We start from the raw sequence: 12,762 nt of genomic DNA, 5'->3' as shown, positions 1-12,762 counted from the left end.
CTTCAGTTTTCTATGACTAAAACTCAAGGAATTTGGGGACAACAAGAGTAATTGAGACACCCTAAAGCAATTTATACATTTTGTGTTAAATGCGAATGACCCAAGACCCACAGTGTGCCTTGTGGAGCCCAAGAGACCAGAGACACCAGCAAAGGAGGAAACCCAGGACCATTAGACTCAGAAGGGTTTCAGTGAAGGGGTTGGGACTAAGCAGGCCTGGCTGATGGTGTGGACAGTGGTCTCCACATGTGGTGGCTTTACCGATGACTTCTGTTTTCACAAGCACAGTCCCTTTCTGGAGAGATCCACTTTCTTGGGTCCCTGGGGGTCATGTCTTATAACAAAGACAAACAGCTCAGCAAAGCCAGCACTCCCAAGGAGCACGTCCGAGGTACTGTGCCTTTGGCCCCCCACTTGCCCAGAGGAAGGAAGGAGGCACATTTTTTCACCTCTTCTCCTGGACTAACACTGGTTATTGCCGTTCTTAGTGTAACCTTTTAATGGACAGCCAAAGAAGTCTGGGAGATGCTCCCCAATTTTTCAGAGAATATGGCATTTAAAGGGATAATTAATGTCACAAAGGACAAAAAATGAATCCTGATGCTGCTCTTCCTTCCATACCATCTTCCGCAATCACCTCCTAATTAGTCTCCTTGCCTCCAGCCAGGCCCCTCTCTGATCTGCCTGCCTTATTCCCACTCCCTTGCCAAACCCATGCTCAAATATCTTCCATGGCTCCCTATTGTCCAGAGGATAAAGTCCAACTCCTCAGTGGGGAGAATGCTGGCCAGAGTCAAATCCTGCCTCAGTTACTTACCACTTCTTTCAGCCTTAGTTTTCCCACCTGTAAAATGGGTGAGGACCAAGTGAGAGCACCTCTTAGTAAATCAGAGCTCTATGTAACTGCAGGCTATTGTAATCAATGCAATCCAATAAACACCAGCCTACATTGTGCTAAGCACTGGGGGGCCCACTTAATGACCAGAAGACAGTTTCAGAGATTGTGAGTCCCTTTCAGTCTATTTCCTGACTTCGTTCCAGCCAGACTGGCCTCCCTGACACCTGGCCCGCATCTCCTCCTCCTGCAAGGCTGCTCTGGCCCACTCCCTTTCAAACGATATGCCCTAGATCTGCTTGCCTCTTTACTGATTGGATCCTTCCAGGAGAACGGAAGCTCCTGGTCAGCAGGGAGTGACTTAGTTCTCTCTTTGCAGCTCCAGGGCCTGGTGAGGGGCAGGAGTCTAACAAATGTTTGCTAAATCAGGATTAAAAATGACCTTGTCAGGCTGGAGTGCTGGGCCCAGATTAAAAACCTGGAAATTTCACAGGGGTAAATATAAACATCTGGCATTTAAATTAAAAAGATAAATCTCACAAATCCAGGATGGGAGAAGGGAAGGGAAATGGTTTGGCAACAGTTCCGGTGACCAAGGTCTTTGTTTGCAGGAGGCCACACTCTTCAGCTGCAGAAACAGTAATGCAGGGCTCAGATCCCAGGGAATTCAACCTCCTGCCCACCACATCCTCAGTACCGCCCCTCACCAGTGGCTGCTCAAGCTCTGACAAGCATCAAATTAACCCTACAAAACCCTGATTTCTGGTGAGGGCTCTCCTACAGGAGATGGTCTGCTCTCCACTCCCCCACCCCAATAGGAGGGAAGCTTTTTTACCCCAGCCATGGCTGACACAGTGGCTGGGCCTAAGGGCTGGCTTACTGAGCACTGCGCTAGACCATCCATGCATCTTTCCACTGCCTGTTCTGCTAGCTATAGTTCTGATCCTTCAGACACAGGGATGCTCTAGGACGTGTAGCCACATAGCCCTATGGGGAGAATGCCGGTGTTTCATAGAGGGGGCTGAGTGTAAAGGAGTGTCTGGGGACTACCCTGCCATCTGCTTCCAGTCTCCTCTCATTCCACTGAGTGAGCTCAGGGAGGTCAGATCATTGCTTATGTGCAGGACCAGGGCCAAGCCCATAGCCCAGAGTGGGAGGGCAGCGTGGAGCACATCACGTTGTACTCCTTCCTCTTCCTGGACCTGGCTCTTCTTGTGCATGAGCTCCCATGGTCTTTTCTGAGACTCTTTTCAGAGTCTTCTGGGGCCATCAGACGACTGCCCGTCTAGCGGTAAGCCCTCTTCCATTGCGACTTCCATGCAGGACATCCTGATAAAGCAGCAAAGACCTCAGGAAGCGTCAGTCCCAGTTTTAGGCCTGACTATTGGTTAATAACAGATCCCTGAACAAAATTATCTACATAACTGTATCAAATAAGAACTCTTATATGATCTCAATATTCATTTCAATCCAATCCATTTCACAACAAACATTTATTAAGTAGATATGATGTGCCAGGGGACAGACAGGAAGACAAAGCTACTGGGGAATGGAACATGCGCCATGCACAGAGAAGTCAAGGCAAAGCACGTGCCCCATCCATACAAAGGATGCTTTGAAGGGAGAGAGCCAGCATTTGGTGGCTGGGAGGGGAGAGGAGCCCAGTAAAGCCTCCCTCACACACAGGACAGCCTGTGTCGGAGAAAAGCAAGCCTATGAAGCAGCACATCCGCATCCTTCTACCCAGAAGATGGGGTTGCTAGAAAGGTAGAAAGTGGCTTTCTGTCTGGAAATACTCTATATTTTACACACAAGAGCAAAAATGAGCAAGCTCTTGATCTTAGAGAGGGCAAATGACTGCCCAACGTTCCACAGAGTCGAGACTGGAAGCCAAAGGGTGCCGCCGGACCTTTCCCCTACCCCAGACTCTGATTAAAATGCTGTACATCACTCAAATACAGCATATTCTTCTGAATTACTCTACTTAATTCTGTGGAATTTTAAGAGTAATGATCATTACTTATTTTTTCGAATGCCGTTTGGAACCCAGGACTCAAACCACCATCCGCCCAGACTATCGCTGAGGGCCAAGAGTTTCCAGATGGTCAAGGAGCTCACTAGGAGAGCTCCATGTCTCCTGGCAGGCTCCCACCCAAATCGACAGCTCAGTTTAAAGTACAATGAACAGGAGATCTGCAGACCTTTAACACCCATGAGTCCAGAGATGGACATGAACCTGGACAATGAAGGTCCCAAGTAACTGTGCAAAGAGAGCTGTCATCTGGAGACTCAAGCACTCGGGTACTCCTCCTCACTTATTGGGGTTCCTCTAAGAAGAAACTTTGGGTAATTATAATAAAAATGACAGCCATAAGCTTTATAGAGCTTATCCTGTGCCAGGGGCCAAGCTAACCACTTTACAAATATTGTCCCAGTTGATCCCCACAGTAACTCTCTGTTCATCATTTCCTATTTATCTTGTATATAACTTGTTTTCACGTATACTTGCATGTTGTCTCCCCCATTAGACTGTATGCTCCTTGAGGGGAGGGGCTCTCTTTTGCCCAGCACAGCACCTGGCACACAGGAGGGCCTCCCTGGTTATCCCTGTTCCTTGCCCCATGACTGAGGACCTGTATGTCTCCCCGGCTGTAGCTCTTCTGCTGCTTCTTCTGCAGGGCTCATGGCTGGTCAGGTGTCTCAGCCTGATTAACATGCCTACCACATGCTTTTTGACAGTCCTTCAGTAGATATTCCCTTTTAATTCCTCAGAGACAATTAGTTTCTATGACTCATCATCATACAAAATCATCAAAAGAGGAGTAGTGTTAAGAAGATGGGCCTTTGTTGTAGGGAGAAGCTTGGGGTCATTTAAAAAAAATTAATTCCATCCACCAAAATCTCTTTTCTCCCCCTCTTCCCCATTGGGTGAGAAAAAAGAAAAGCAAACCCATATATCACATGGGCACAGCCAGGAAAATCGGTGTCCATCTGGCCACTTGGGAGCATGAGGTGGCAGCTTCGGTCAGCAGTGGTCTTCAGGGACCAGGGCTGAGCACTGTGTGATAAGCAAGGCTTGGGGTCATTTGCAGAGTCCTAGGATCCTGGACCAAGAGCTGGAATAGACTTCAAAGTGATCCCGTCCAGCCCCCTCTTTTTACAGCTGAAGAAAATGAGAAGGCTCAGGAAGTTTCTGGCAGTAAGTACCAGCAGGGGAATTCAAACGCAGAGCTCAGGGTCTTTCCAAAGGCATCCAGCCTGCCCTGCTCTTCAGCTCTGGGTCCAGCTTGCTGTCTCTGCACTGTCTGAGTGGAGATGCCAATAAAGAATCAGAGAGTGCTAAGGTGAGGACGAGCAACCAGCCTGAACTCTGACCTTACAGATGAGGAAACCGAGGTGAGGACTGGCCCACATTCACCTGGCTGTCTTATTTGGTCAAAGGCATCTGTTTGTGAGGCTGGAACCTGTGGCTGATTGAAGAATTCCCTAAATAAGCATAGTGGCACTTCCCTCACACTCAGGGTGTGTCTCAATCCCATTTCCAGAAGAGGCCAGGCAGCCGCTGTTCCCGTGATCCTGGAGCAGAGCACAGGATGGGTTCTGGGGATTCCTCTCACTGGCAGCACGTAGGCTCCAGGCGGGTGGGCTGCTGAGGCCTTCTGTCCGCCATCTGTCTACTTCCTAAGCCCCAGCCCATCTGTACCAGGTGCCTCCAGGTTGCATGACGCTGGCCTTGGGGCAGGGCTACAAAGTACCTGGAAAGGCACAAAGTATTCCCAAGGCACTTTCTCTTTTATAGATAAGAAACTATCACCCCTCTGCTCTTGTGAATCTGAGGACAGATCCAATTGAAAGTGCATTCATCTTGGGCCACTCTGTATTTTGGAAAAAGAAATGTTGCTGCTACCAGGCACTAAAACCTCACTTCTTGCCGCTGAATGTCCCAGCTAATGTATTTATAATGGGGAGTATCTATTTTTAAAGCAGAAAGATCCCCCCAAACAGGCACTGCACCAGCAGTCCTATTTGGCTGCATAAATATAAAATAAAATTATAAATTAGCCAGAACAGGAAATAAAAAAACAAACAAGCAATGTACTATGGATCGTTAACAGAAAATGATGGCTGGAGATCATAAATAAAAGATCATCTACTGAATAAATAATTACTTTGAGGAGCTAAATCGTTTCCAATGAATAGGATTTTCGAAATATATCCACCAAGAAAAATGTGAATTTTTTTCAGGTGGAAAACCTTGGGCAAAAATGGGAAAACCAAACCCACCTTTCCTACCGGGGGAAAGCTCCTTCCTAATTTCTCTCCTGCAGCTGCCTGGAACTGCCTGCCACCTCTGGGGGAAGAGGGCCGGCAGACGGGGGCTTGGGCTGGTGGGCTCCCTTTTGATGAGAGCGGATCTGCCAGCTGCAGAGAAGACAACTGCTTAATGCATTCACTTAGTGCCAGGAGGGGCTTCCGAGCCCCCTGGGGCAGGTCCATCACCACAAAGGTCTACACTGCTGACTGAGGCGCTTGGCTCAGTGACTGTTTGCCAAAGCGCAGACAGATGAACAGCATGGGCGCTTCTGGTGTGAGGATGCGGGAGCCACTGCATGCCTCTGCGGGTCTGTCATTAATTTGTTTATTTTATTTTTCTGGTCCAGAGAATGGATTTCTTCTTGAAGTTAATGCCAGCAAGGATGACTGGCATTACTATTTGTAAAATTGGGAACACACTTCACTGGGGGGAGGAGAGAGGATCAAATGGAATCGCGTATAAAACAAGCTATATAAGGAATTCTACAAATGTCACTTCTTGCTGTTATTATGAATTTATACACATGATACGACATGGAATGCCACCCTGGGTTCCAATCCCAGCTCTCTCACTTCCTGGCAGTGTGACCTTGAGCAGGTCACTTCCCCTGGGGAGTGGGAGGGCTTGGATTGATGGCTTGCTTGACCAGTTGACCTGGAAGGCTCCTCCTAGTCTTAGACCATGATTCTAGGCCTGCCCCAGTGTAAGCTGGGCAGGAGTGCCAGGAATACAATTAAGAAATGGAGGGAGAAAGGAAGCCCATGAAGGGAGACTTTCCAGCCGAATGGGCCTGACTGACCGCCCTCAGAAGGCCGGCTCTGTGTTGTCAGCCTGTGGAGGGGGTGGAGAGAGAAAGCGTGGCTGCACTGGATCCACTCTGCACAGAGATGTGGCCCCAAATCCCCAGAGCCTGGGCCTTGGCACCCCATGTGGCCACCTGGCCCTCTGAGGACAGAGGGAGGATGAGCTGAGGGCCCTTGGGGAGGCAAGAACCACGGAGCCAGAATTAAAAGTGGCTCGGAGCTCTTGGCTCAGTCTGGAAGGCTTCGGTTTAAACCCGACCGTCTGTCTGAAGTACCTAGCTATGTGGTCCTGGCCCAGTCATTTCTCTGCTCTGAGCCTCAGTTTCCCCATCTGTCAAATGAAGGAGCTGGACTCTCTGACCTTTAAGGCCCTTCCAGGATCTGTCTCTGATCCCCTGACCTCCCTGGACCTCGGTGTGGTCATGGCTGACCCTGGTGGTCAGCGGGCTCTTACCTGGGCTTGGGTGAGCTGTCCTTTCTTCACACTGGATGCACTTTCACTGAGCTTCCCGATCTTGTTGCTGGAATTGCACCTGTAGCAGGTCCACCGGGCCTGGCCGCCCACGCCCACGGCACACTCTTTGTTGAGCAGGCACAAGGAGTGGTAGAGGTGGCCACAGCTGTAAGATGAAGGCCCTTGGTCACCCCCCACTCTGGACACCTCTGCTCCCCGGGCCTGGGGGCCCGCCCTGCCCGAGGGGCCCTGCTCTGAGGTTGGGGCTAAGGCAGGCCTCCTTTCTCACTTCTGGACCTGAGCTCACGGCTCCAAGAACCGAGCGCCAGACGTGGGGTCAGGACACTCCCCGTGTGACTGTGGATGAGTGACCACCCTCCGTCACCGATGGGTGCTCATAGCCTTTCCCTGCCAGGGTTCTGAGGATCCTGGGAAGGAAGGCCCGTGGAGGCCTCTGTGGCCCAAGGGCTCTGTCCCTTCTGTCACTGCTCGCTAGAGGCCCGACTTGGCTTTGGAAGCTCCCAGGGTACAGACCCCCACAGGGGAAGGCAGCGGCTGGGGAGATGCGCCCCCTCCACTCCCAGCTGGCCGTCTCTGCCATGCCCCTCGGGGTGACCTCCCCAGTTCACCAGAGACGTCTCTGGCTGGGCCGAAACCTCGCTGAAGGCCAATGGCGCCAACACGCGGCCCACCAGCCCGGGCACAGGAAGGCGCGTACCTGAAGACGATGATGTCATCGGCCACCTCCTGGCGCCGTCTGTACTGTTGCAGGCAGACACAGCAGTAATCCTGTTTCGGGTTTAACCCTCGAGTGACCGATGCCCTCAGGTTACAGAGTGACCAGTGGAGGTCGTGGTTTAGGAGGCTGGTGGTTGTTTCCAGGAGTGTCTGGGAAGGCCAAGAAAAAGGATGGGAAAATAAAGCAGACAGAAAAGGAGCAAAGGCCCCTGATTCCTACTCAAAAACCCTGAGGATTTCTACAAGTTGTAAGAAGGCCAAATAGTCGTCACTGGGAGGAAGCCGAAGGGGCTGCGAGGCCAGGTCTGAGAGGATGGTCGGGGGTAGGGTGGGGGGGCCTGCCTGTAGCCTCCCCCTCAGCCCCCCAGGGCCTCCAGGCCCACCAGTGACTGTGGCAGCAGAAGGTGGGCCTGGCTTTGTCACTGTACTGAAATGGCCTTTAGAGGAAGGTGTGATCGGCCTGCTCTGGCTCCCTGCTTCCCTCCTGTTCTCAGTTTCACCTGTGCTTGGGCCATGAAGTGACTGAAGTCACCCCCGAAGGTATTGCTCACATCCCCGGGGGTTCTCTATCTGGCTGGGAAGCACACCCTCCCCTGACTTGTGTACTAGTGGGTAAAGGCCTGGCTTTATCCAGACTGTCCTGCAGGTCTGTCAGGATGGCTCTCCTAGATACAGCTGCCTTGTAGGGGTCTCTTATCACATCAGAGAAGACGACTCTGAGATCTACTTGTCACTTCCTCCCCGTTCCAGTCTTGGGTCACCCACTCACTGCCTGTGGGGCATGACAAACGATGTCCCAGAGACACCTCAATTTCACACATCCAGAACATTAGTTTTCCCCACAAACCGACTTCTCTCCCAAACTTTCCTACTTCTCCAAGGGCCCTGCCATCTGTCAGCATCTCAGCTTCACAATCCTGGCATCCTCCTGGGCTCCCCCATGCCCAATCTGCTGCCAAATCTTGCTGTCTCTACCTTCACTGATGGCTGTCCCAGCTGACCCCTCCTCCATATTCAGACCCCCACCACCTCCCACTCGGATGACTGCAGCAGCCTCTGATGTGGTCTCTGCCCACTCCAGACCACCCCATGCACTGATGCCGGAGGGATATTCCCAATGTGCAAGTCTGATCATGTAACCTCCTACTCAACTAAATTCAGTGGTTTCCCAGTTCCTCTAGAATAAATTAGAAACTCCCGCTTAGCCTGTAAAGCTTTGACTCCATCTTTACAGCCTCGTTGGACACGGCTCTCCTTCCCCCAGGCAGAGGTCCAGCCACAATGGCCTTTTTGTTCCTTTAACAGGACCCTCTATCTCCCACCTCTGGGCCTTTGCACTGGCCAGTCCCCATGCCTGGAACACCATCCCTCCTGACTGCCACCACACAGAGTCCCTCTCCTTCTTTAAGGCTCTGTCTTCTTGAGGAGGTCTCTTCTGGTCCCCCCAAACGACCTTGGAATTGAGCATTCTGTGTTTCTCTAAATTTATTCATTCTAAATGTGTGCCATGCCCATTCTGTGGCTGGTGCAGCTGCAGCACACAGGAGGGGTTCACAATCACTTGCTGCCTGGCACTCTCAGCCTGACTAACCAAGGAGTACCTCAGCTACGCTGTCATCAGCCACCCTGCCCCGTCCCCCCATCCTTCCCACTAGCCTTGACACTTGTAATGATGGCGTTGGGCCTGAGCTAGCTGATGTACTTTATTTTATCCGACCTTCAGACCAGTCTTGGGGGGAGGCTCCCATGGCTGTTTTTTCTGTTCTGGACCAATGACTTCATAGGTCTAGAGAGCTCTCATCACTGCTGAAGATCTGTGACTGCTCTGTAACCTATGGTTTTAGGAGGGGTCTGGGGGCACTGAAGGGCAGCCAGGTGGTGCAGTGGACAGAGCACTGGGCCTGGAGTCAGGAGGACTCTTCCTGAGTTCAAATCTGGCCTTAGATACTTCCTAGCTGTGCGATCCTGTGCAAGTTACACAGCTTAGGGGCTAGATTAGGCTACAGAGGGTTGGGTTCAAGGACAAGGAGCCTAGGACCACCAACGAATCTAAGGAGCTTCTCTTTTTCAGATCTGAGGCAAATGGGGTACCTAGTGAGCCCTGGGCACCGCCACCAGGGCCCACTAAAGTGCCCCAGGGCACTGCCACCCCAGCCCACTAAACTTCCTAAGGCCCGGCCATCATTGCCAATAAGCATTAGCAAAGTCTTGGATACAGTCACTAAATGACAGATCTTTACTTCAGGCCAGAACTGCCCTGTCTGGGACTTACTAAGAGGCTGATGTAATATGGCGAACCTGAATCAGGGGTCACTGCAACTACCAAAATCAATGAGGTGTTCACTGCCCTTCCAGAATGCTGGCTCAGTCTGTCTTTATTTTTTGGTAAGATAGAATTACGAATTTTCAAATGTAGAAAGTCCATTTGTCTCCTTTACTACTGATTTTAAACTATGAATCAGTCAGTCACTAAGTTTTTACTATGTGCTGGGCACGATGCGTACTGTATGTACTTAAAAGTGAGCATGACTTAACAAGCTCTTCCTTTGTCACTGGGTGTTTTTTTAGGCCAATTACTCCATGTAAACAATATGAAAAAACAAACAGCCGGTTTAATGAGAACGATCCCCCCTCCTCCCCACTCATTTTCATTCTACACAATAAATTCCCAACAGCAAATCTGTACCAAAATACTAAAAATCAGCCAAGGCTTGTTTCTAGCCCCGGGCAGATTCAGAAACTCAGAAATGGGCAACGTTACTTGTTCATAGTTGAAGGTGTCCAGCATTCCCAGGATGAGTCCTTGGATCTCGCCAAGTTTTCCTCTTCCATAAACTGGATCCTGCAGGGAATAAAAAATCCAAAAGAAAGAAGCAAAGTTATTTTGCATATTTTCAAATACTTTCTGGAAGACGCTGCTTTCCGAGAGAGAGGAGCCATCCTTCTCTTGTCCATCCACTCTTCCACTCTGCAGGCCACGCGTGGTGTCCCCTCCACCCCAGTTATAACTCTTCTGGTTGTCTTATTTAAAGATATGCTGTTGTTTCCCATGGCCCTGCTGCTGCCCAAACCGAACCCTCCCTTGTAGCAGATGGAGTCAGTTGGAATAAGCCAATACACTGATGGTGTGTGAAGACCAGCCCCATTCCCCACTCTGGGGCTCTGTCTCTGTGCTGAGGGATGGAAGGCACGAGGCTTCCTCACACTTGAAACACCGGCAATGAAAGGGCCAATTTAAGGCAACCGGGTATACTCTAAAAATAATTCTCTCCTAGAAGGCACCTCTGACCCCTTCTCTGCAGAGGTGGGTGGGTGGGTCTACGAGAGCAGAACACTATGATTAATGCTCAGACTTTTAAAAACATAGCAGGCAGTTTTTCTGAATTGGTTTTTTCCCTCCAGTTTTTATTCGTTGCTATAAGGGATGGTTCTCCGGGAGGGAGAGGGGGAAAACACTGGGAAATGTGGGTGATAGAAAACCAAAGTATTATTAAAACAATTCTCTCTCTCTTTTAGCTTCTCATTTGCAGGCCCCTTTCCATCCTTCCCCTTGGTTTCTATTTCAGCAGCCACTTCCTTCCTTCTCCAAGTCCAGCATCGGCACCGCCCCTACCCCATGTCAGTTCCTGGTTTAATGTTTCCACCAGGCCTCTGCTGCCAACGGAGACCCATCCCATGACTCCTGTGCGCTGCCCCAATATCGCATGGGCTCCAGCGGTTGGAGGCCTGGATACCCAGGAGAGGCCAAGCTCCAGGGAGGCAGGGAATGCTTCTTGTTGGGATTTCTATCCCCCCCAGCACCAAACACGAAGAAGCGTGATGAATACTGAACACTTGTTGAAAGCCTTTCCAGGCTACCGAGTTGGTAGCTACGTGCATTTAGAGTGGGTTTGTGCCCTGGTTCCCCTCCATTTCCCCTCCAGCTGCTGCAGATTGATAGAACAGGAGAATGCATAGGATTTCAGCAAAGTATTTGACAAAACCATCGAATCCTAGAGTTTAGAAACAAAAGGGACCTTTGAGATCATTTCATCCAACCTCCCCATTTTCCAGCTGAGGAGATGGAGGACCATAAAGGTTAAGTGATTTCACTTGAGTCCTATGGGGATGGGACAAAGCCAGGATTTCAGCTCAGTACCTAGCCTTCTTCCCACTGCACCACACCATCTCTATGATGCAAGTCTGGGGGCTGCCAAGACAGACTGGGGGAGAAAATGAGAGACTGGAGAAGGCTAATAGCCAAGTTAGGGAGATCTGGGCCTGGCTGAATGACCAGACACAGAGTGGTACATTAACGAGTCTGTGCCAACTGCGGGGTGTCTTTCTGGAGCAGCATCACCCAGCATTCACTGTCCTCAGCCCTGTTTGGTTCACGCTGCTGATCCATTCATTTCAAACATTTAGTGAATTCCAGGATGTGCTTAGGAACCTGGGCTCCTGTGGGCCAGGTTCACCCTGACTTTTATAAGACATGGTGCTAGGTTCTGGGGATAGAGGGATGAAAGTGAGGTACTCCAGCCAGTTTCATGAGGCCCTGGCTCCATCCTAGAAGCCTTTGGTCTCTGGGGCTTCCAGTTTCCCATCAGACTTCTTTGCTCCTTGGGCTGAGATGCTGAATGGACAAAGCCAGGAGTCTGCTACCTGGGTCAGATATGCCTCTCCTTCAAGGGGATACCCTCCTTGCTCATCTCTGCCTCTCTCTGCAAGGCTCAGGGGTGACCTGAAATGATGACCTGCTTTCCCAAACACTGATAAAGCCCCGTCCAGATGTCTCCTTTGCCCCCTGATCCCCTACCTTGTATTGTACACGTCTACACTAATTTCACATTCTTCTCCCTCCACACAACGGGAGCTTCTTGAGGGAGGGGATGGTCATTTTTTCATCTTGGATCTCCAGGGCCAAGCACGTAACAGAGGAGCCTAATAAATGTTTGCTGAGTAGATAAATAAAGGAATACAAATCAGCAGGAACTTGGTGGGTCACAAAAGTGACCAGGCCCTCAGGTTGCCTTAAGAGAAGCAGTCCAGAACAAAGGGGCTGTCTTCTGCCTTGGCCAGAAGATGCCCCACGTCAGGAAGGACCCCAATGAGCTACAAGTTACCCACAAGATGATGCCCAGGGTGAAAAAAGTCCCCAGAGAGGTACCAAAGCAACTGGGGATGCTTCCTCTGGAACAGAGAAAATGCTCAGGAGGTCAGTGGGTGAGCAGTGCTATGCTCAAGGGGAATTGGGTGTGTTTTACTGGGTTTCAAAGACACAACCAGCTCAGGAGCATCGGGAGGAAGGGAAGCCTTGCCACGAATGGAACTCTGGAGCAATGTCTCCACACCAGAAGCAAAACATGGTGAAACGTTCCCTCCCAACAGGTGTGTATTTACTTATCCATAAATTACATACACTGATAATTCTGTATGTAATAAAATGTGCACAGAAAAAGAAATCCCCGAAGATGAGAGAAAGATGAAATCATATTTGACACCAGAGGCAGTGGTGGTGGGACACCAGGTCAGACCTGTGCTTCAGGAAAGTCAGTTTGGGGGCTGTGGGGAGGATGGATGGGGAGGGGCTTGAGACAGGGAGGCTGATTAGGAGGCCACGGCAAGAGTCCAGGTGAGT

The 12,762-nt window shown here is 50.5% G+C and overlaps 1 protein-coding gene across 3 annotated transcripts in view; it reads right to left on the bottom strand.

Moving 5' to 3' along the window:
• Window positions 1-12,762, bottom strand: part of VPS8 (VPS8 subunit of CORVET complex) — a 179,838-nt gene that overhangs the window by 26,336 nt on the left and 140,740 nt on the right. For all 3 annotated transcript variants that reach the window (XM_036767391.1, XM_036767389.1, XM_036767390.1), the window contains 3 exons: window positions 9,907-9,987; window positions 7,126-7,295; window positions 6,408-6,573 (listed from right to left, as the gene is read on the bottom strand). In XM_036767391.1, the coding sequence (XP_036623286.1) occupies window positions 6,408-6,573; window positions 7,126-7,295; window positions 9,907-9,987 (417 nt within the window). The remainder of the gene's footprint in view (window positions 1-6,407; window positions 6,574-7,125; window positions 7,296-9,906; window positions 9,988-12,762) is intronic.

Source organism: Trichosurus vulpecula, chromosome 7 (genome assembly GCF_011100635.1).
Source record: "Trichosurus vulpecula isolate mTriVul1 chromosome 7, mTriVul1.pri, whole genome shotgun sequence".
NCBI lineage: Eukaryota > Metazoa > Chordata > Mammalia > Diprotodontia > Phalangeridae > Trichosurus > Trichosurus vulpecula.
The sequence above is the reverse complement of the archived record's forward strand: the minus strand, read 5'-3'. Positions and strand labels throughout refer to the sequence as shown.